Source organism: Pangasianodon hypophthalmus, chromosome 2 (assembly GCF_027358585.1).
Source record: "Pangasianodon hypophthalmus isolate fPanHyp1 chromosome 2, fPanHyp1.pri, whole genome shotgun sequence".
Lineage (NCBI taxonomy): Eukaryota > Metazoa > Chordata > Actinopteri > Siluriformes > Pangasiidae > Pangasianodon > Pangasianodon hypophthalmus.
The window spans coordinates 8,059,085-8,080,249 of record NC_069711.1 but is presented as its reverse complement, the minus strand read 5'-3'; the positions used below and the strand labels follow the sequence as shown (position 1 = coordinate 8,080,249).

The following is a 21,165-nucleotide window of genomic DNA, read 5'->3' as shown; positions in this document are numbered from 1 at the left end:
GACCAAACAGTATCTGGTCAGAGTTTGGTCCCTGTGGTGTTCTCTTTCCACTGATCGACAGGATGCATCCTGCTTGCATCTGTGTGTGTGTGTGTGTGTGTGTGTGTGTGTGTACCTGCTGTAACATCAGGGCCTGTTGCTGCTGCAAGAGGATTTGGAGCTGTTGAGGGCTCAGGACTTGCTGCTGGAGAATTTGCTGCATTTGCTGAGGAGTTATCACCTGCGGGGTCATCATAGCCACTGACACTGGCACCTGCAACACACACACACAGTTATTACTATATAAAGTCTATACAGTACTCTATCTTTAAATGCATTTATATGGAGAAATAATAGGACTACTGACACAGCAAATGAAAGACGTGCTCACACACGTGACGAGAGACAGACCCAGTATAAATTACACAAATCCACACCATCAAACACTCAGCATCCCAATCAGCACAATGCCTCGCTCCAATAACAAGGCAACTGCCCATTAGCATATAGTGCTCTTCTTGCCTTCATTATCTGCTCAGAATACGTTTTGTGTTTTCATCACACAGTTTTATATATATATATATATATATATATATATATATATATATATATATATATATATATATATATATATATAATAAAATGTATATATATGTATATATATTATTTGAAGAGCCCCATCTCACTGCTGCAAACAGAACGAGGTATGAAAAGAAAATCAAACGCTGTAATGACAATTCAAGAATGTGGAAAGCAGTGTGCTCTCAGGACCTCTTTTAGAAAACGGTCCCAATAACACTGTAACACACGGAGATAAAGAGGTGTGATAGTGGAGTGTGAGTGGAGAGCAGTGTGATGTGTGGTGACATTGAGAGGATCCTCGTACACAGCCGACAGGGACCCTTAATTGCTGGAGAGGCTCAGTGTAATCAGTGTATGTCTGTGTGTGTGTGTGCGCGCGTGTTTTTGTACATGATGCCATTAAAAGCTCCTCCTTGCAACGTTTGGGACAAACAAGATAGAGATGAACTTAAGAGCATTTCACATTTGCCACTGATAACACACCATGCGATCTTGTGTGTGTGTGTGTGTGTGTGTGCGCGTGTGTGTGCAGTGCATGCTTTGCCTCGGCTTAATGGGCCAGACATTAGGGTGACAGCATTCACCAAGGTTACCCCAACTGTATCCGTGCATCATGGCAGATGACACGGCCTGGAACATTCTGGAAAATGTAATTGAGGCCTTGTTTGTCATCCGCCTGCATAAATATGGCCTAATTTGCCTCGCTTTAAAGGAATACAACACAAACAAACCACCTTTAATGAATGCCTTGCACATCTCCAGTGCTACAAAGGGCAGAGGTGTCAAAGCAGAAGAGTCACTCGATGCGTAAACACAGTGCTGCTTTGACAGCCAACACAACATGGCTAAAGGGCAAATGTGGCAAAACAGAAGGAACACATTGCTAGCCACTAACTTAACATGTAAGCACAGATTTTTTTTCCCCCCACACACAAGGTGTTAGAAGCCACAGGAAAAATGCCATACCTCAGCTTGGGCAGTGCTATGACTTAATAAGCAAGCCATCTTGATAGTTTTGTTTTTAATTCCCCCCCCCATAGCTTTTTGGCGTCATTTCCATAGGCCACGCCCCTTACTCAGTCATTTTACGGTCATTATGCGTCTGTGTCCTTACTGCTCAGCATCACTAATTTTGATGAACTATTTTGAAGGTCGGGAGGCAGACAAGAAGGAGGTGGTGGGCAGCACATCATGACGTATATACATGCTTTAATAAGCACTGGCATACAAACAGTTTGATTTAAACTGTACTGATACTGTTGTGTTTATTTGTTTATTATTATTTTTTAATATTTTACTGGATCTATATTCACTCTTTTAGTGAGTGCAGTATTGAATACAGCTGCATAATGCCTGGCATTCCTAGCTAATCTGTTAAATATGTCTACTTCAAAAGCTTTGGCTGAATCAAATGATATAAAAATAACACATTATCTCACAGTACTCAACAGCCATGCTATAAACTGTGAGCTCTGCTTTAGTTAATTAATTTCTTTAATTTTACACCCTTCATGCACACTGACATCAGTCTCCGGTGTGAGTGTGTGTGCGTGTGTAGATGGAAAGTACGGCTCTAGACCCTGAGCTCTATTACAGCCCCTGTTTTATTACCCATTACCAGTGGGGTCATTAGAGGGGAGAAGGGTTGTACTCTTCTTAACCTATTGATCACAGTAACTACTGGTGTTTAATCCTCCGCTGAATGAGCTGCGATCTGCTTAAGCTACGCGAGGGCACTTAAACTGAAAAATATCACCACAGCCATTGCAACCAGGCCACTTCACAATCGAGAGAGACAGGGAGAGATGGAAAGGATGCTTTCCATTTGGAGACCCATTTCTCTCTCTTTCTTTGACAAGAACCATGGAGGAGGACCATAAAAGAAACAATGAACAGGAATAAGTGGCCGTCTTCATAGAGGAGAGAAAGACAATGCATAGCTAAAGCACAGATGTGATTCAATATCACTTTTCATCACTCACAAGTCAGAGAATCTGAGAAACATAGATTAGTATTTTTAAAACATCTGATGTTAAATAGAAAAAAAACAAGAACAAGAGGAAAAAAGTCTGAGAAAGGCCAATTTAAATGCTTGACATTTATGAATTTCTACATTTATGATCACAAGTGTAAATGCTATACACACATACATATCAATAAAAAAGAGCTGAAACCTGACTGTAGGCAATGTGATATCACTGGATTACTGACCACTGACACACACACACACACACACACACGTTTGCATACATGCCAATACATGAAGATATGAGCACTACTTGTACTAAAAACACAATGCTGACAATATTCATGCCAATAACATTGACCTTTTTTGAAATATACATTTTCATCATTTTCACTACACATTACATAATATTTTACACACTAAATTTGGAATCAACTTGTACAGACATTGTATCTCATCCAAAAAATGCCACATTTCTTTTAAAGATCTCTATCAACCTCACAGCAAACAGAAGCAGGAACGTAAATGTTCAGCTCAAGAGCAGGCTACAAAGGCTACCTGCTCACAGTGCACTCCTTTTAGTGTGTGTGTGTGTGTGTGTGTGTGTGTGTGTGTGTGTGTGTGTGTGTAGGGGAGGGCACACTAAGGAAAGGACACTAGCAGGGCAAACGCTAGCCTAATGAGAAAACATCTGACACCCATCTGACTCACTGATACTGTCTTAATGAACACTGTGTGCCCACAGGAGCGAAAAGGCTCTGACACAGAGAGAGAGCGAGTGAGAGAGAGGAAGACTCTCTTGGTGGCAGTGGCAATTAAGATGAATGGTGCGAAAAGTGAAAATGAAAAGTGGCAAAGACTTCAATGAAAACCATCTTAAAACGCTGAAGTGGCCGCACAGTGCACAGGTTGGAGAGGGCGAAAGTGCTGGGAAAAAAAAAAGAAAAAAATCAAATTTTAATGCTCCCTGGTGTCGTCTTGTTTTGTCAAGACATCAAACGGAATGGTGAAGAGCAACAGAACAAGCCCGTGAGAAATCAGAAAAGCCTGCTCTGCGTTTGAAGCCGGCGTGTGCTTTACCTTTGTCTGCACAGACTCGGACGTGAGCGCCACTCGACTCTAAGAGGCTGCAGATACCGAGCGGAAACGAGGATTTCACACTCCGCCTCGCACCACGGCCGAGCAAACCGGCGTAATTAACCAGCGACAAGGATGGAATGGCTCATTTACATCGCATGCTCGTGTTTATTAGAAAGCAGGAAAAAAGCAGCCGTCTAAGATTACTCATTTAAGCCAAAGCCACATCTATATATCTGTCAAATATATATATATATATATATATATATATATATATATATATATACATACACACACACACACACACACACACACAGTACTGTGCAAAAGTCTTGGCACACGCAAAGAAATGCTATAGCCCAAAGATGCCTTCAAAAATAATGAAATTAAAAAATTAAATAATGTTTCTACATTAAAAAAGTACTATAAAGAGCAGTAAACAGTAATAAATGAACCAAAGTCGTGACGATCCTTCGCTTTGAAAAAAAAAAAAAAGCAATAAAGTAGTCTCAGGTACAATGTGTGCAGTTTTATAAGGAAATTAGCTATAAGTTTTACTGAGCATCTTTCAGATCCAGCTACAGTTCTTCTAGAGACTTTGACTGTCACACTTGCTTTTTATGTTTGCAGCAAAACCCAGCAGCCTTCATTATGTTTTTTGTCTGAAAAGTGTCTCTTACGTAATATGCTGCTTTCCTTACTGACATATAAATATTTTTCTGTAACATTTAATTTTGTGTGGAAATCTAAAATGTTTTTGTACTGAATCGATAATGTAGAAGTCATAAAATAATGTGTGTGTATGTATACACACACATACACACTTGTAATAATACTAATAATACTATTACTAATAATAATTCCAAGAAACAAAAATATATACCTTTATCTGAAAATTTCAGACCTACGCCCATATACATTTAGTCTGGGACTGCTACAGTAAAAACAAAAGTGTCTACTGCATTCAATTCATCTTTAAAGCTCATGGAAAAAAGCTCATGTTTTATGACAGTAGCGAGTTGTTTTGGCAAACAAACCCATGATGCCCACAATGGAGATGGTCTGAGGAAGAGTTACACTAAACCAAACACTGAAGCTCTGCTGAACAGAGTGTACTCTTTCTGCTGCTCAGGTCTCTGCAGACGAACAGGGCCTTCCACACACACACACACACACACACACACACACACTTCAGATGCCCTATAGTCCTCTACTAGTTATCATGTTAGTTCACACACACACAATGCACTTTTAACACAGCACATGAAACTTTCACTCAGACTAATCATGTGGTCACTCAGTGCTGTGTTGTTTTTTAGAACAAAAAAAGAACCAAGATATAAAAACCAAATTAAAATACTTCAGACTCTGCCTAGCCTAAAAACATCTGTCCCTCACTACTCACCCATCGCCATTTCACCCTAAAAACTATTTAATATCATTTGGATTTTACCAACAAGGCAAGCTAAAGCAACACCACGTGTGCTGTCAGACGCATTACTGGCATTGTCAGAAATTTAATTAAGATCACAAGACTTGCAAATCCTCCCTGCATCAAACAGAGAATTTGCTGCGAGACAAAAGCCGTCACGTCCAGCGTGTAGATAGTTTCCATTCTCTGCCACGGCACAACGGCCACGATGCTAATCCATGTCTCCATGACGCCAGACGTTGGCTGAGCCGAACCTTGTCTCGTTCTGATTTATGCCCGTGTTGTGATGTTTGTCTTTTCAGAGGCGTGAATCCAATTAGCACTGATAACAGAGGGGAGATACTGCTGTCAGCTGGCAGGGGCTGATTGAAAAAGATGAAGACAGATCAAACGTCTATGTCTGGCCAACGTGAAATTTACTGCTGTAGTATGTAGTTAAAAATAATATGATGATAATTAGATAATATGATGGATGACTACTTCAGCTTACTAAAAGCGCTGCAGCTCACAAATAAACGGAGGAAAAAGTTGCCTGAGCAAACTGAGAGACTTTTTTTTTTCCCCTGCAAATCATAAAACTGTCAAAATAGCTTTTGTGCCAGAGGGTCTGGAGTGCATCCTGGGAGAGGGTAAAGAAGTCAAAAGCAAATGAGTGTTGAACCTGAGGAAACGAATGCTCTCTGGGCCTTTTTCTTCTTGAGTGTTGAGGGTGTGAGGGAACAGAAGGGAACAGCTGGCACTGTGTGTCACTGCCGAGCTATTCTCAATTTTCTACAGACACTGCACACTAAAACATTTGAAGACATGCACACAAATGTACACTTCTATTCTGCCTTTCAGATACACACTCTCACATTGCTTCAGTACATGTATTTGTGCCATGCGGCAGAAATGACAGGTGTTAGTGGTGTCATGCCGTGTTGACGTGCAGCACAAATGCAGGCGGAACTCTAATGCACTACTGATGAACAATGAATCAACTCTGATTACAGAGTGCCAGCGCAATCATCTGTCTCTTACTTGCCCCTAAAGCATGAGATGCAGCTGTAGAGTATTAGCCCTGAGACCGCACCGAAGCTTCGTCTATAGTTTCCACACACACCTTTACACATTCTCGCCCCTTTACTTGCCTCCCACTCACTCTCGCTGCTTCTCCATGTCCCAACGCAGCACCCTGCTGCCAGTCTAAACACTGACAGTGCACTGCGATCACTGGCTAGAGGTACGAAATGAGCAGCTGACAGCTTTAGCACTTCATGATCGTGAGGAAGAAATGTAATAACAGCATGCTGACAGTGAAATTATGTGCAATATTTATTTCTCAAATTCATGGAAGATCTAAAGGGATTTTAAATCAAAGAAAACTTAAACAGAGAAAAGTTCATAAGGTAAGTGTGTACTGTGTGTTTGTGTGTGTGTGTGTGTGCATGAGAGAGTAAGAAAGTAAGTTGGTACATAGCACTGCAACTTTGCCACACATTCCCGTGCCCTCGTCTACTGCCCTTGGCACATGTACACACACACACACACACACACACACACTATACAATGGCATGCTACTCTGTTCACCTAAATGATACACACCACAGATTAGGGCTGGCAGAGCCCTTTTAACCTCCAACCTTTCTCACTTACCATGCAAGTGCGTGCGAGCGCACACACACACACACACACACACGTGCATGTAAGGCATAACGGCTATACTATTTTAGGGTACAGAAAATTTTCATAAATAAAACTAATTTATAGAGGTCACACACACAGTTACTTTTCTTTTAAACTGAACCCAAGTTACTTTAAAAGTCTGTGGTCAACTTAAAAAAAGAAAAACAATACACAAACAAACAACTTGAAAAAACACAAAGACAAAATCATGAAAGCATTGCAATGGACAGACAAAAAAACTACAGCAACCTCCAAACATGCACTTCTATAAGCAGAAGTGTACGCTGTGTGTGTTTTATTCTACAGGTGATGAGGGGTCCCATCTGATCCGAGCCTGACTCTACAGCTATCCAGCATAAAAATGCTCAAATTACACATCACACCTCCACATGCACACACAAACACACACCCACACACATACACACAAACCCCACACATTCTCTTTTTTCCCAGGAAAAATTAAATTGTTCTTTCTAAAAAGAAAATCAGAGAAAAAGAAAGCAGACAGAATTAGAGAATCAATCATATTGACAAACCTGACAAACTCCATTTAGCTGGCAGGGTAAACAGAGGCAGAGCGCCGGGGCCGTTCAGAGAATCGCGGAAGACGAGAGAAGCAGAGACTCAGAGCATAGAGCGAGGGAGGGAGAGAGAGAGAGAGAGAGGGAGAGAGAGCACAGGAGAGAGAGGTGTTTACAGCAAGAGCATGTGTGTGTGTGTGTGTGTGTGTATGTGTGCTGTCGCGTCTCAAGCCTTCTTCCCGGGGATACGGACAGATTGCATGCGTGAGGTTGCTGCCCGACTGACAAGATACAAAACTATCCAATCAACCACGCCCTTTCTCCACCAATCACAAGCTGAGCTCTAAACATAATCAATTCAAATGGGGACACAAGCAGCAGCGGGGGCCGCCGCAGGCTGTGTGTGTGTGTGTGTGTGTGTGTGTGTGTGTGTGTGTGTGTGTTGTGGTGGGGGGTGGTGGGGGGTGGGGGGGGGGTGCAGGTGAAGCAATGTCTTTGTGCGGGCCACTAAAAAAATAACAAGAGACAGAAGAAAAAAAAAAAGCACCACAGTTGACGGCTGTTAACCCTCTGACCCCGGTGGGGGTTCACTGCGTGCTCGTGAAACAATGAAAGTCTGAAGAAAGGAGTCTCTTTAATTAAACAACAGATAACTAAACACAACTATCTGGCCAAGAGAGAATAAAACAGAAGGGGTGCTGAGAAGGGGTTGGGGCGCAAAGAAAAGAAGAAGAATGAGCTACCTTTCTATCAGTCTTATTGTTCTGGTTTACAACAAGGAACAACAACAAAAAACCTACATTTCAAATGACTGAAAATCTAAGAGTCATTTTATGAATGCGGAACTGAATTTATCATATTTATTTTGAATTAATTTGATTATGAACATTGGGATATGTCTATTCCAACAGAATGAAACATCAGGATATCGTCTAAAATTTCCCCTCAGGAACACTTATTCACTGTGAGCTATGTAAACATGATAACTGAAGGCCCGGCCTTTTTCAAACACAGCTGACTAAAATCCCACTCATACAAGAAGACTTCCTTAAACGTGAATCACTCCTGGCTACACGGACTTCCACTGGCTGTCCTACTACACTGCAGTCAGTAACAGGAGAAAGGCACGGCCATCATTCGGGCACGACGACTGTCACTGTTTCAGCGCTCAGAGGTCACACATGTGCTACATATCATCACACTCACAACTTATTACAAGAAAAAGGAGAAAAGGGAAAAGAAAAAAAAAAAAAAAAAAAAAAAGGAACATGGTTCTGCCCCCTACTGGCTAATTCCGTCTCACAAAATATGAGTCCACTTTAGAAGGAAGGATTGATTACATTCATTTTCTCTCTGCACTGAAGAACGGTGGTTATTTTAGACATGATGTACCACCAGCATCTTTCTCTTACAGCAACTGGAATGCTGCTGCTACTGTTATACTGCTGTTACATAGTTGTGCTCTTTGATTAACATAAGTAATTTAATGTGTAATCTATATAAATATATAATAATACAGTATAATAATTATAATATTATATACATACGCTGGATTGTGCAAGTTGCTATACTACTTAAATCTATTGAATTTAGCTAAAAAAAAAAAAAAAAATAAGTATTAAGCTGTAAAGGCATTTGTAAGAGTGCTACTAATAGATATAATCAAGCATTTTTTTTTCTGCTTAAAAAATTCCTCAGCACAATTCTCAATGCTGTGCACCCACTTTGCAAATGCATAAGCAAAAATGAAACCCGCAAAAATACTGAAACAACACACAAATGGCGTGCAAACTCAACAACTATGCAACAAATCAGTTTTATGTCCCATGGATCTGATTCTTTAACAGTATGTGTCTGTCCTCCTCACGATAAACACACATTAGCATGTGAACAAAAATTCCACGGTAGGTAGACAAATTCTTACCCCTTTCATCACATATGGTAAGCACGGATATCACGGTTTCATATTTCACAGTGTACAATACACTATAAAGAGTAAATGTCTAAACCATGAATGCTCAGATAAATAAGTACAAAATAGAGGAATGTGAAAAAAGCATGAGCATAGAGATACATGTTCATTCCCATTTAATGGAAAATGCACAGTGAAGATGCACTGCTTCTTCTAACAGACACAAAATGTGGCATTAGGTTGGGTGCACCAATAAAAGAATTTAAGAGATTTCTAAAAGATCATGCTGAGAATTTTTTCTAAGAAGTGTGCAATAAGCCTCAAAATAAATGAACTTTAACAAATCAAGAGTATAACTATATATAATACTGCCAATGCTTACATACAGGGTATAATTGCCTTGCTCTGATTATGATTCATACGCAACAATAAACTGACTGTACCAAGCGCCGCCTCCTCTTTAATCCTCCAATCACTAACAAGCATTCTTCCCAGCCGACCTACGTAAATTATTGACTGAAAGACCTCAAGTGTCAAAACTGACATATCTTAGTGAATAAGCAAATGAAAGAAAGGCTCTTCATTGTCTCTCTGACAAGCACCACAAAGACACACACACACACACACACACACAAAGTGAAGCGAGCCAAGACTTTGGGCAATCCTGCGTGAAAGCATGCACACACTAGTACACACTAGAAGAGACCATGCGTGCACCCACATATGCCTACACTTACACATACGATCAACACACACACACACACACACACACACACACACACACACACACACACACACAGACACTTGGCCATGCCTGTCTTCTCCCCAGGGTAGCATGTGGGCATATTCCCAATAAAACACCTTCTTAGCAGTAATAGGCCACTGTTCTCATTTCAGTGCTCCCAGAGGCCTCATGATAAATTTAGCAGATCGAGCCTGCACCGTTCTTCTGCACTTCCTCCCTCTCTCTTCTCTTAAAGCAAAAAGAGAAATAAGATAATGCCATTTCTACAGCAAGTTCCATTCGGTTCCGATACGTAAGATCAGATACTAAGCAGTTACGCATTTCCCTGCGCATGAGCTCGACCGAGCCAAGGTCAGTGCGTCCGGCATTAACAAAGACAAATGACATTATTATGTTAGAAATGTCTGATGTAAAAACATATGGCATTACCATTAACAATGCTGTCATTCTCAATTGGAATGTAAGCAGCCGTCGTTCGATGTACGTTATGTTTAAAGCGTCTGCCTCATGGAGAAGGACCTTTTCTTCTGCAGAAAGAACATTTTTTAATCTCTCCTCTGACTAAACTAAATCTGCTGTTTACTTAAAGAGGGCTGAACTGAGCAGGTGTGAAATTTAACAGCTAACAGCTGGTGCTCAGGGCAACAACCTTCATCTGGAGGAGCGCACACACACACACACACACAATCAAAAGTTTAGGACACACCTGCTCATAGAAGGGGTTTCTTCATTTTTACTACTTTTCCTACTATTTTAGATTAATAGTAAATAATAATGAATATATTCACAGTATGAAATAATTATAATGAGTGTTAACATCACTATTTACTTATTTACTGTTTAGAAACAAATTTCAAATGTACATCTGTACACAAATTTCTTCAAGAGAACGAAAACTATGTGCTAAAATGAGTTTGTCCAAACTTTTTTTTTTCAACATTATATACATCAATTTTTTAAAAATAAAATAACTGAACAAATGATAATGAAAGAACCCACTGTAATGACCATTCTGTTTTTTTTTTTCCCCTTAGTAATTAACTTGTACAGTTATAATATTTAAAACAATCGATGACACAAACCTCTAAAATGAATTATTCCAATTTGTTCATCCAAAACAGCGGTTGTGCAATACAATATTAAAATCGCAATTTTCTTGGCAAGCCGTTTGCTGACGGCACCAGAAACTAAAGTTTGCCTTTCTTCAAGTTCTCGCTCACCTGTGGTTTTCACTTAGTCAAAACAGGACTTTTTTTTCTCAGTGCCGTACAGGATAAATTGGGTGGGTGGGGAAATTCTGTTTTCTTCATTACATTGTGATTGATTCATAGTGTGCACATTATTGACTCATATTCTATATTTGGAATCCTTATCAAAAAATTCCTATTTGTGAGAAAAAAAAAAAAGCCACATGCTACCATATTTGAATAAGAAGTTCAGTCAGCAATGGCTTCTACTTTTTTTTTTTGATAAATAAATAAATAAATAAACAAATAAAAATAGAACTGATTGTGTGTGTTATACAGATTTAATGTGTTATACAGAACTCTATTCAAGTCAGTACCAGCTCGCTGTTGCATTACAGACAAAACAGACGTGTACATGATCCAGCCTTGACCTAGTGCTTTCCCAGCCAAATCAACCTTAACAAATAAAACTGCACCAAACTACACAAGTCATGATGTTTAACGCGTGCAGTAAATACTCACTTAGCTTATATTTTGTCTACAGACAGATGGCAACCTCAGGAGACGTACTGACAGGAAGAGGTGATGCAGGAAAAAGCAGGGTTGGAGACAGAACAAACAGAGACCCACAGATACATAGTGAGAGAGATACAATGACAAAGTGTTAGACAGTAGTGATCAAAAGCAAACTGTTTTTTTTCTCCTTCATGTATTTTTTTTTTTTTTTTTTTTTTACAAAAAATGAAAAAGAAACTACTCATCCATAACCGCCAACAGCAAACCTTTCTGTGTCTTATCCACAAGCCTCTTCCTTACACAATAGCTGATATTTCTGTCACATGTATCTCAACTAACCACTGCCACCCATCAGATACATTTCACTAAGCATACAATACAATCACACCCGACACTCCTTAAACACACAATACCCTGTTAGCCAGAAAAAAAACAGCTGTGTACATCTATTCATAAGTGGCCCCCAAAGCACAGACAAATCACTCTCATAAACACATGGACGCTCTTCGCACAGAGTGGCAGGACAAACGCAGCAGTACTTGAGGGAAGAACCGAAAGGAGGAGGGAGTAGGAGATGTGTTATGGGAACGCTGCAGGGAGAAATCATTTCAGCTAAAATGAAAAGGTCTTGAAAATGGCACTGCAACTTTAAGAGGCGACAGTAATCTGATGGCTGAGTGCGAGATGACTTTATCCCGACGGCGGCGTCCAGAGCAGTCCCTGACGTGCCGCTCGCATTAAGCATAATGCATTCGTACAATATGACAAGGCAAAACAATACGCTCAAGAGCAGGAAAATGATGCGCTGATACAGCCCCAGATGGAGTGCTCTGAAAGTGTCGGGGGCCGCTGAGGAGAGACAGGCACATACATACACCCAAACACATATTTGTCTTCCTATCCTTGTGAGGACCTATCCATTGACATAATTATTAATACAGCTAATTAATACTGTACTACACCTAAACATAACCCTAACTTTCACCTCAGTAATGAAAAGCAGACCTTTTGACTCATTGTTTTTTTTTTTTTTAAATAAAAAACAGTTTCTGTAAAACTGGGGCCAGCCAAATGTCCCCTCAAGGAGAAACCCTAAGGTCAGATATTCCTATCGTTGTGGTGACATTTGATCCCCACATACGTACATTATATATATATATATATATATATATATATATATATATATATATATATAAAACTTGCCCACACACATACTTAATGCACACACTACTGTTTTTCAAAAGAAACAAAAGTATGTTATCCTTCTGGCTGTTACAATATCTGTCCTCTGGATGACTTTAAGCAGTGCTTTACTCAGAAACGGATGATTAATCTCTAACATTCAAGGACTCAAAAATGTCGCTAATACTAAGTGAAAAGTAGTTAGGCCAGCTAGCATTATGCTGATCAAGATCAGCCCTCTTAGCCCTTTCGAGGGCAATGTTCTTTTAACTTTCTCTCCTCGTTTCCTCTCGCTGGCCTCTTGTCAGCTGGACTGAGCGAGTCGGTGCTGCTGGATTTGTCTGGAAGCTCTGGCCCAGCTCCAGAGAACCCCAGCAAACCGCACTGCTAATGGCTTACAGATTGCAGCACCGTGGTGTACATGTGTCAGGACAATGCCATGGGTCTCTGACAAAAAAGAATAGAGTTTAAAAAAAAAAAAAAAAGGAGTCACGCCACAGCACAGCACATGCAGCGCTCTATGAAGGAGTGTGTGTCTGTGTGTGTGGGTTGGTACGGTAAATATACTCGGTTTCCATCTTCATGAAAGGACATTATCATTTGACCCCACTTGGCCTGGTGGAAACTGTATATGGTCATGAGAGACAGAGACCGCCAGTGTGTAACTGCCAGGGAAATAAATAGATGTTATTTTGCTAAAATAGCCTTCTACATTTGTAAATGGCATTTGCTGCATTTTCAGAAAAAAAAAAAAAAATCATCAAAATGCCAATTGCAGCCTTTTTTCCCCCCAAAGATAAATGCAATATGTACTGTATTCTGCATTCACTTCTCCCCTGTATGAACTCCACAAACAGAGGAAGTCATAAAACCTCATTTAAAAAAAAAAAAAAAAAAAAGTCTCTCTTTTCCTGGCTTTCAGGTGTGCCAGTAGTATCCTGGAGACTGAGCTAGGAATAATCCACAAAGCCTCCTTATTGTTTACCTTCATGTTTATGTAAAAATGGAAAGCTTCACCCAAGATGTCTTGCACATGCTTGAGAGACAGTTGTCTTTTGCTGAAAATAAAGCAGATGATGTGCTCCGCTGTGACTAAGGCAACAAACCGCTCCTGATTTTAGCATGGATAACTACACACGTTTATGGTGTTCTTTAGTTCTCTAGACAAACCATGAAAAGCTCACACTCACGTAGGAGCTTCAGGACTGCTGTCGTGTAATTTTATGAGAGGAGCTCATATTTGATCATGAAACATAACAAAAAAAATAACCAGGATTCCAAACTGGGATAAGCTGAGTATTTTTCACCAGCAGCAGTCTGACTCCTGTCGATGTAACGTCATCAACTCAGCTGCATGTCATATAATCCTCTGTAGGCGCTGCCTGCTTTCCCATCATCCCATGCGGCACCACACGGTTAACCATGCCATCGTTTCTGCTGCTTTCTCTTTCTGCTTTCTTTTCTTCCCCCCTTCTTTCTCCTCATTCCATGGAGAGGGTGGACTATCAACGAGGGTCTGCAAGTGTTGTTTCTAATTACCTATTTCTCCACTCCTGATCCTGTGGCGGGCATAATTAGTTACCTGGGGCTGCAATCCAATTTGAAGTGATGACAAGAGAGTGATCCATGAAAAAGTAATAAGTTAAATCCAATTTCAGACTGCCTCTAATTAAATGCACATGGAACTAATGACTCAAACCCTAGCATTTCGGTGATAACCGTAATTAGCAAAGAGGGAGTTGCACTCGTTCTGTCTCTCCCTCTCTCTCGCTCTCTCTCTCTGTGTGTGCTGTAGGTGTGGCAGGAACATGGCGTGGATTCCTTTTAATTACTTGTGTCATTTTTCTGGTAATGTTATCATTTTTGATTGGTCTTGTACATGTCAATCCCCAGCTTCTGTCTCTCAGTGTGAAAGGTAGGCATTAGTATTACTGGGTAAATTAGGGCACACAAAAAGCGACTAGTATCTAAAACTTTAAGAAACTTTTTTTTTGTGCGATTACTATATATTTATATTTACAATGTATGAATTGTAGTGAGAGCAAATTTCCTATATTTTATCAAGTCTATAACACCTAATCCACCTCTCACTCTAACTGTAACCATTTACACCCATTACTTCCAGCTGGATCCTGTGAATTCTCACGAATTTACAATCACTGATGTTAGGACTGGGAGATATGACAATATAATATTGATATCATGATAAATTATGTCACAATAAGCTTTTCTGAGAGATCGTGATATCTTTTTAGGCTTTTTACAAAAATATTTACAAACTGATTGGAAGCAGCTAATTTGATGCTCCATTCTTTTACTTAATGTTAAAATTCTTACAGATTTGTTTATATGTCATTAAAAATATACAATTTTGTAGAGTCATCAAAAGTCATCAAACTTTTTTTAAATTTGTGTATTGCTGGGAAATACTGTGTACTGTTGAAATGTTTTTTCAAGAAGACTGATATAATGATTTTGTCATATCGCCTACCCCCTGATCCACTGCTCAGATATTGTGGCAACAAAGTATTAGGAACTTCCCTGTAAGACTTTAAGTTTATCACCTGTCACTGGAATGCCCAGTCTTCAAAGTGAACTTGCGGTAGTAAGGATATATTTCTGTCTATTAGCACTGAAACTCTCTGTACAAGGGATCAGGGATGTAAGCTGGTACCATTATTATTAATTAACATTACCAAGTCATGTCATCCTATGTAGCATCCTATGTAACACTCTTAAGGGAAAAAAATAAAAGAAAAAACTGCCAGAACTTTGGCTGTCTTTGGTCACAATGGCACTAAATTGCTGTCACATCACATAAGAATCATGTCCAAAATATTCTTCTGCGGCTTATGATTTTTGTCTGTGACAACAAAACTGGTCAGAAAATCTGGCTTTATGGTTGATAACGCAGCAGACCTAGTGGTTATCCTCCAAACTGCACTGTATCTCTCTCAGCTAATACAGAAGCTTCACTGCAAAAGAACACATCTTACCAAGTAAAAATATCTTGAATATAGGCAATTTCAAACAACATTTCGGCATATTAGATGGTTTTTGAACAAATATAATATTACTACGCTTATTTCTGGATATTTGTTCTTATTTCAAGCAATTCCACTGGCAGATGATTTGTGTCATTTTCTTGAAATAAACGTTGGAATTTCTAGTAATTTCTAGAAAGAAGCAAAAAGATCTGCCAATAGAATGAGCCAATCTTAAACAATTAATTAGTATAATTACTTAACTTATATTTGTTATATAATAATCTCGTAATGGGAAATATTAGATAACTTTTCCATTATTCGAGATGTCTTCATTTGCTAAGAAAATCTTTTGCAGTGCTGTAGTTTCTCAAGTACACACAGCCAGTGCACATTTTCATGTTTATCAGTTTTAAACACACCTGGGCAAAGCTGTCTTTATTCTACAGCCTGTATTACCTACATCAGGTGTGCTTGGAAATGGAACAGAACAAAAATGCTGTCTGATCAAGATCTATAACTTTTTTTTCCCCCCAGTTCAACACGCGGGGGTTTTTCCCCTCAGAAAGCACTCATTACATGGATAATTATGTTCCACTGTTTTATTAAACAGCTTCACTATAAGGTCTTAATTAAGTGGCTGGTGTATTACCAGGAGACTCTATAAACAATGCGATGTGCACGGATGTGGGCAACATGCTGAACTGATGATATGAGCAGAACAACAAACCCAATTAAAGCAGAGGCTTAGGACGGAAGAGACAAACATTCATTTGCACTTCTGCGTAGCACAAGAAGAAATGTGATCTTGTTTTTTTTTTATTATTATTTATTTATTTTTAAAAAAAATAAATGCTCATAACAGCACGAGTCATTTACCGGCTGCTTAGCAACTACACTACACCATGCAGAAGAGACGCATCATTGGATGAAGGGTAAAAAAGAAAAAAAAAAAGAAAAGAAAACCACACACGCACGCATGCACGCACGCACACACAGAGAGCCAAGCTGTCTTTTCGGCGGCCTGAGTGTCAGGTTGGCTGTGGTCTCTGTATTCATTAATAAATTTGAATTTTAAATGGGGCTTTGTGCCTTCTTCTCGTGGGTGTAAGGTCCTGGCCACCAGAATCTACTTTTCATGACCTCCAACTCACCAGACTTGAGGAAGCTTTCGGTTTGATCCACATCCTGACAAATATGCACACAATGGAAAGGTCAACATAGCCATATTTTATCCATTTATTTTCCCAAGACACATCAGCACAAAGCTTAATCAGACTCTAAAGATATGTGCTCATTAAAAAACACCAACCCCTATGGAGACATTATTAGGCATGGTCTATAGACACATATAAGCAGGAGCGTCGGGTATTAATTACCAAATATGTCCTGAAGTCGTTTGCTATTTTTGCTGTGAAACAAACAACACCCTCCTTGTTCAAACAGGGATAAAGATCTGACAGAGAGCGCACAGAGGAGAAAGAGAAGACCTGAAATGAGTGTAAATATTGAATCAGACATCGCAAGTTGGACTTGTTTAAAAATGATAGCGGATGGGGAAATAAAGAGGGCCGGATTTGTTTTGCATGACAAAGGCTAGACAAATAAAGCCCCAGATCTGAGATGGGGGACGAGCGGCATCTGCTCTATAGCGCTTCCTCTTGCTGTTGGTAGGAGGTATAGCTGTAAGGTGGGGGAATGGAGACTTATAGGGCTTCTTTGTATACTGTCATAAGACTCTGTGTCCTAATGCAGGACAGTAGACTATTTAAAAAAAAAAAAAAAAAAAAAATACTCATACAGTATACTACTTACTTTTTGAAACCAGGTGCTACTAGTTACATAGTCAAGAAAGATATCAGATCTGTGAGGTTAGAGGTAAAACCCATTCATTCACATTTTACTGTACACACACGCATACACACACACGCAAGGCTTGCCAATAAGCTGAAAACAATCCTGAAAGAGGAATCTGTCAGAAGTGCGTCACAGGCTGCGGTTGATCATGGCATAGTTGCATTTCGAGTGATATCTGTACCAGAGCATGAGCTCATGAGCTGTGTAGTAATGTGCAGTCAACAGCCGTCGGCCTGCCAAGTTTAATTTCCTGTTTATCTAACACTGACTGGTATGATCTGTGCCACAAATAACATGTGGAGAACGCAAATAAAAATAAAATGTGAGCATAGATACGCACAGACATAACACACAAGCACACCCTCACATTTTGAACCCTGTGCCTATAGGCATATGTGCCATCTGATATGAGCCTGATGTGTTCTTTATGTAAAAGCAGTAAAAATATCACAGACAGACTGAGTGAACTGTATTTCATATATCGTGAGTTTAGATAAAAGTGAAACTGCCCTACCTGTAATGCAGGCTGCTTCTCGTTGGGAGACTTGACAGCCCCACTTTGCTGCTGCTGCTGTTGTTGCTGCTTAAGAAGGAGTTGCCTTGCAACCTGTAGAGCCTGAAACAGATTAAAAAAAAATAGGTAAGGAAAAAAAAAAAAAAAAAAAAAAAAAAAGAGTAGCCTTATAGCTTTCCAACGTCCGTATCTATATAAGCCAAATGACAACGTGTTCTAGGCTCCAAAGTAGATAGCAACACAAACTCTGCACACAAACGGACCTTTCTGCTCCTCATCCTGACTGCTTGCTAACAAATTTACATAGTTTCATTTTGTGGCACATGGAGAACAGTAACAAGCTGACAAAGCAAACAGCTGTGGAAAGATAAAAAAAAAACCCACAAAGGGAACAAAATTGATAGTGAGTAGCTAGCAGGAACTATGTTCCATTCAAACCATAAACATTTAATAAACAAGGGATCTGAATCTCCGTTAGCAGCTGTTTAACTTTTATCTTTATTTCCGTCTCTTTCCTTATTTCTTTTCCTACCCCCAGTTTATAAAACAAATAAAAGGTTTATTGCCGCTCCAAAGATCTGTTATAGGATGCGGCCTTCTGAGTGGAAAACAAAATACAGTGGAGTCACATGTTTATTGCTCTGGCTACTCCCTCCGCCCCAACTCCCACCCCAGCAACGATAAATAATCAAACTTGCCATCCAGTACAAACAAAAGGCAGTGGCTGTGCTGGGAAGAGGAAAAAAAGGCGTTCTGGTCGAGGAAAAAAGCACTACCGATACCAAAAAAAGCGAACGACGCGTTCCCACAGAGTGTCTGGGGTAGATTCACACCTACACCAGAGCAACATCTGAGTAAATAACCAGCTTCATTCTTTCCATTATCCTCACACACACACACATACACACATACACACACATACACGACTCCCACGATTAAACAAATAGTCGTTGGAATGGCCCAAAAGCCCTGAAACTGCACCTCCGGCACTGCTGAGCCTCTCTGGTGTGCTGTTTGTTAAGTTTTGTGTGCGTACGTGTGTGTGTGTGTGTGTGCCTGAGTACAGAGACACATTTTTATTGCCTTTTTAACGTAATGGTCACACTGGATATTGTAGTAAATCTCACGAAATGGTGCTTGTGCCTGTACCTGCTGACTATGTTTCATCATTTAAAAGAAAGATGCTTAATGATAACACCACCGATGTGTCACACATCAAGAATATTTGAGTGAAGAGAATGGACTGCCTGGAATTCACACAACACAATCGTTGCGTACGCAGAAGTGTCAACATTGATAACAAGAAAATCCTAGTAAGCAGATAAAAAAAATGAATTTCACCACAAAACCCTCAGCATATGTCATATGAACTATTGGCAAAGTTCACCTAGATAAAGTAACCACTACTTTGAGCTTTAATTATAGATATTTAAGGAGGGGAAATAAGGAGGGAAGCAAAAGAGTAAGAGAATTGCACAATATACACTTACTTGGCACTTTTAGCAACATCTGTACTCATATGCTCATTCACACAATTATCCAATCAGTCAATCATGTGGCAGCAGCACAGTGCATAAAATCATTCAGATGCAGGTCAAGAGTTTCAGTTAACGTCCACATTAAACATCAGAATAGGGGAAAAATGTGATCTCAGTAACGCTGACCATGGCATGGCTGTTGGTGCCGGATGGACTGAGTAATCCAGAACCTGCTGATCTCCTGTGATTTTCACTCGCAACAGAGTATACACAGAATGATGAAAGGTGAGTAACTGAAATATTCCACTCTTTACAACTGTGGTAAGCAGAAAAGCACCTCGGTTAGAGGATGGGCTACAAGAGCAGAAAACCACATGGGGTTTGACTCCTGTAAGCCAAGAGCAGAAAGCTGAGGCTGCAGTGGGCACCGGCTCACCAAAACTGGATAGGTGAAGACTAGAAAAACATCATTTCGTCTTCTGAGTCTCAATTTGTGCTGAGGCACACAGATGGTAGGGTCAGAATTTGGTGACAACAGCATGAATCCATGGACCCAACTTGACTTGTGTCAACAGTTCAGGCTGGTGGTGGTGATGTAATGCTGTGGGGAATGTTTTCTTGGCACACATTCAGCCCCTTAATACCAACTGAACATTGTTTAAATGTCACCATTTACCCATCTTCTAATAGCTACTTCCAGCATGATAATGCACAATGTCACAAAGCACAAGTCGTCTCAAACTGGTTTCATGAACATGACAATGAGTTCAGTGTACTCTACTGGCCATCTCAATCAGCAGTTATGAATTCAATAGAGCAACTTTTGGGATGCGGAAAAAACAGGAAAATCGTAACATAGATGTGCAGCAATTGTGTGATGCAATCATGTCAGAATAGACCAGAATCTCAAAGAAATGTTTCCAACATCTTGTTGTGTCCATGCCTCACTGAACTGAGGCTGTTCTGTGAGCAAAGGAGAAGGGAATCCTACCCAGTGTTAGTAAGGTGTTCCTAATAAAGTGACTGGTAAGAAAATATTGAGCGACATAAATTGTGACACAGTTTGATTTTCTGAGGTATTGTAAGTATTGTCAGTATTTTTAGAACAATTATAAACTCTTAAAAAAAAATTTTACTGAATTTTTTACTGAATTTCAAATTGTAAAATTGTAAAAAACAGAATTTTTTTTTCATTGAATAGAAGTATCATTCACCCCAGCTTTTCCACAGCATGTTTAAAATCATACAAAAGTATTGTGATATGATATTCTGGTCATTTTGCCCACCCCTAGGAGCTGCTGTTTAATCTGAGTCCGTATAAGCTCAATAAAGATGATGCTGAGTTGAGGCACTTGGCTGAGACATTCTGGCTGACACATTGCTCTGTGTGTGTGTTTGTGTGTGTGTGTGTGTGTGATGACATGATGAGGTAGGAATATGACCACAGGCTACAGAGAGGCCACTGCACTGCTGGCTCACTCTGACTCTCTGACTGCCTGGATACACACACACAGACACACACACACACCCCACTCAAAAACAATAAATAGAGGATACACACTCAACCA

At 39.8% G+C, this 21,165-nt stretch overlaps 1 protein-coding gene across 17 annotated transcripts in view; it reads right to left on the bottom strand.

Moving 5' to 3' along the window:
* Nucleotides 1-21,165, bottom strand: part of foxp1b (forkhead box P1b) — a 165,476-nt gene that overhangs the window by 38,357 nt on the left and 105,954 nt on the right. For 14 of the 17 annotated variants that reach the window (XM_034310961.2, XM_034310965.2, XM_053231834.1 and 11 more), the window contains 2 exons: nucleotides 18,120-18,221; nucleotides 116-253 (listed from right to left, as the gene is read on the bottom strand). In XM_034310961.2, coding sequence (XP_034166852.2) covers nucleotides 116-253; nucleotides 18,120-18,221 — 240 coding nt within the window. Of the gene's footprint in view, nucleotides 1-115; nucleotides 254-7,237; nucleotides 7,498-10,308; nucleotides 10,726-11,588; nucleotides 12,650-18,119; nucleotides 18,222-21,165 lie in introns of those variants that run through there. The other 3 variants (XM_053231858.1, XM_053231852.1, XM_034310981.2) reach the window with 3 other exon arrangements.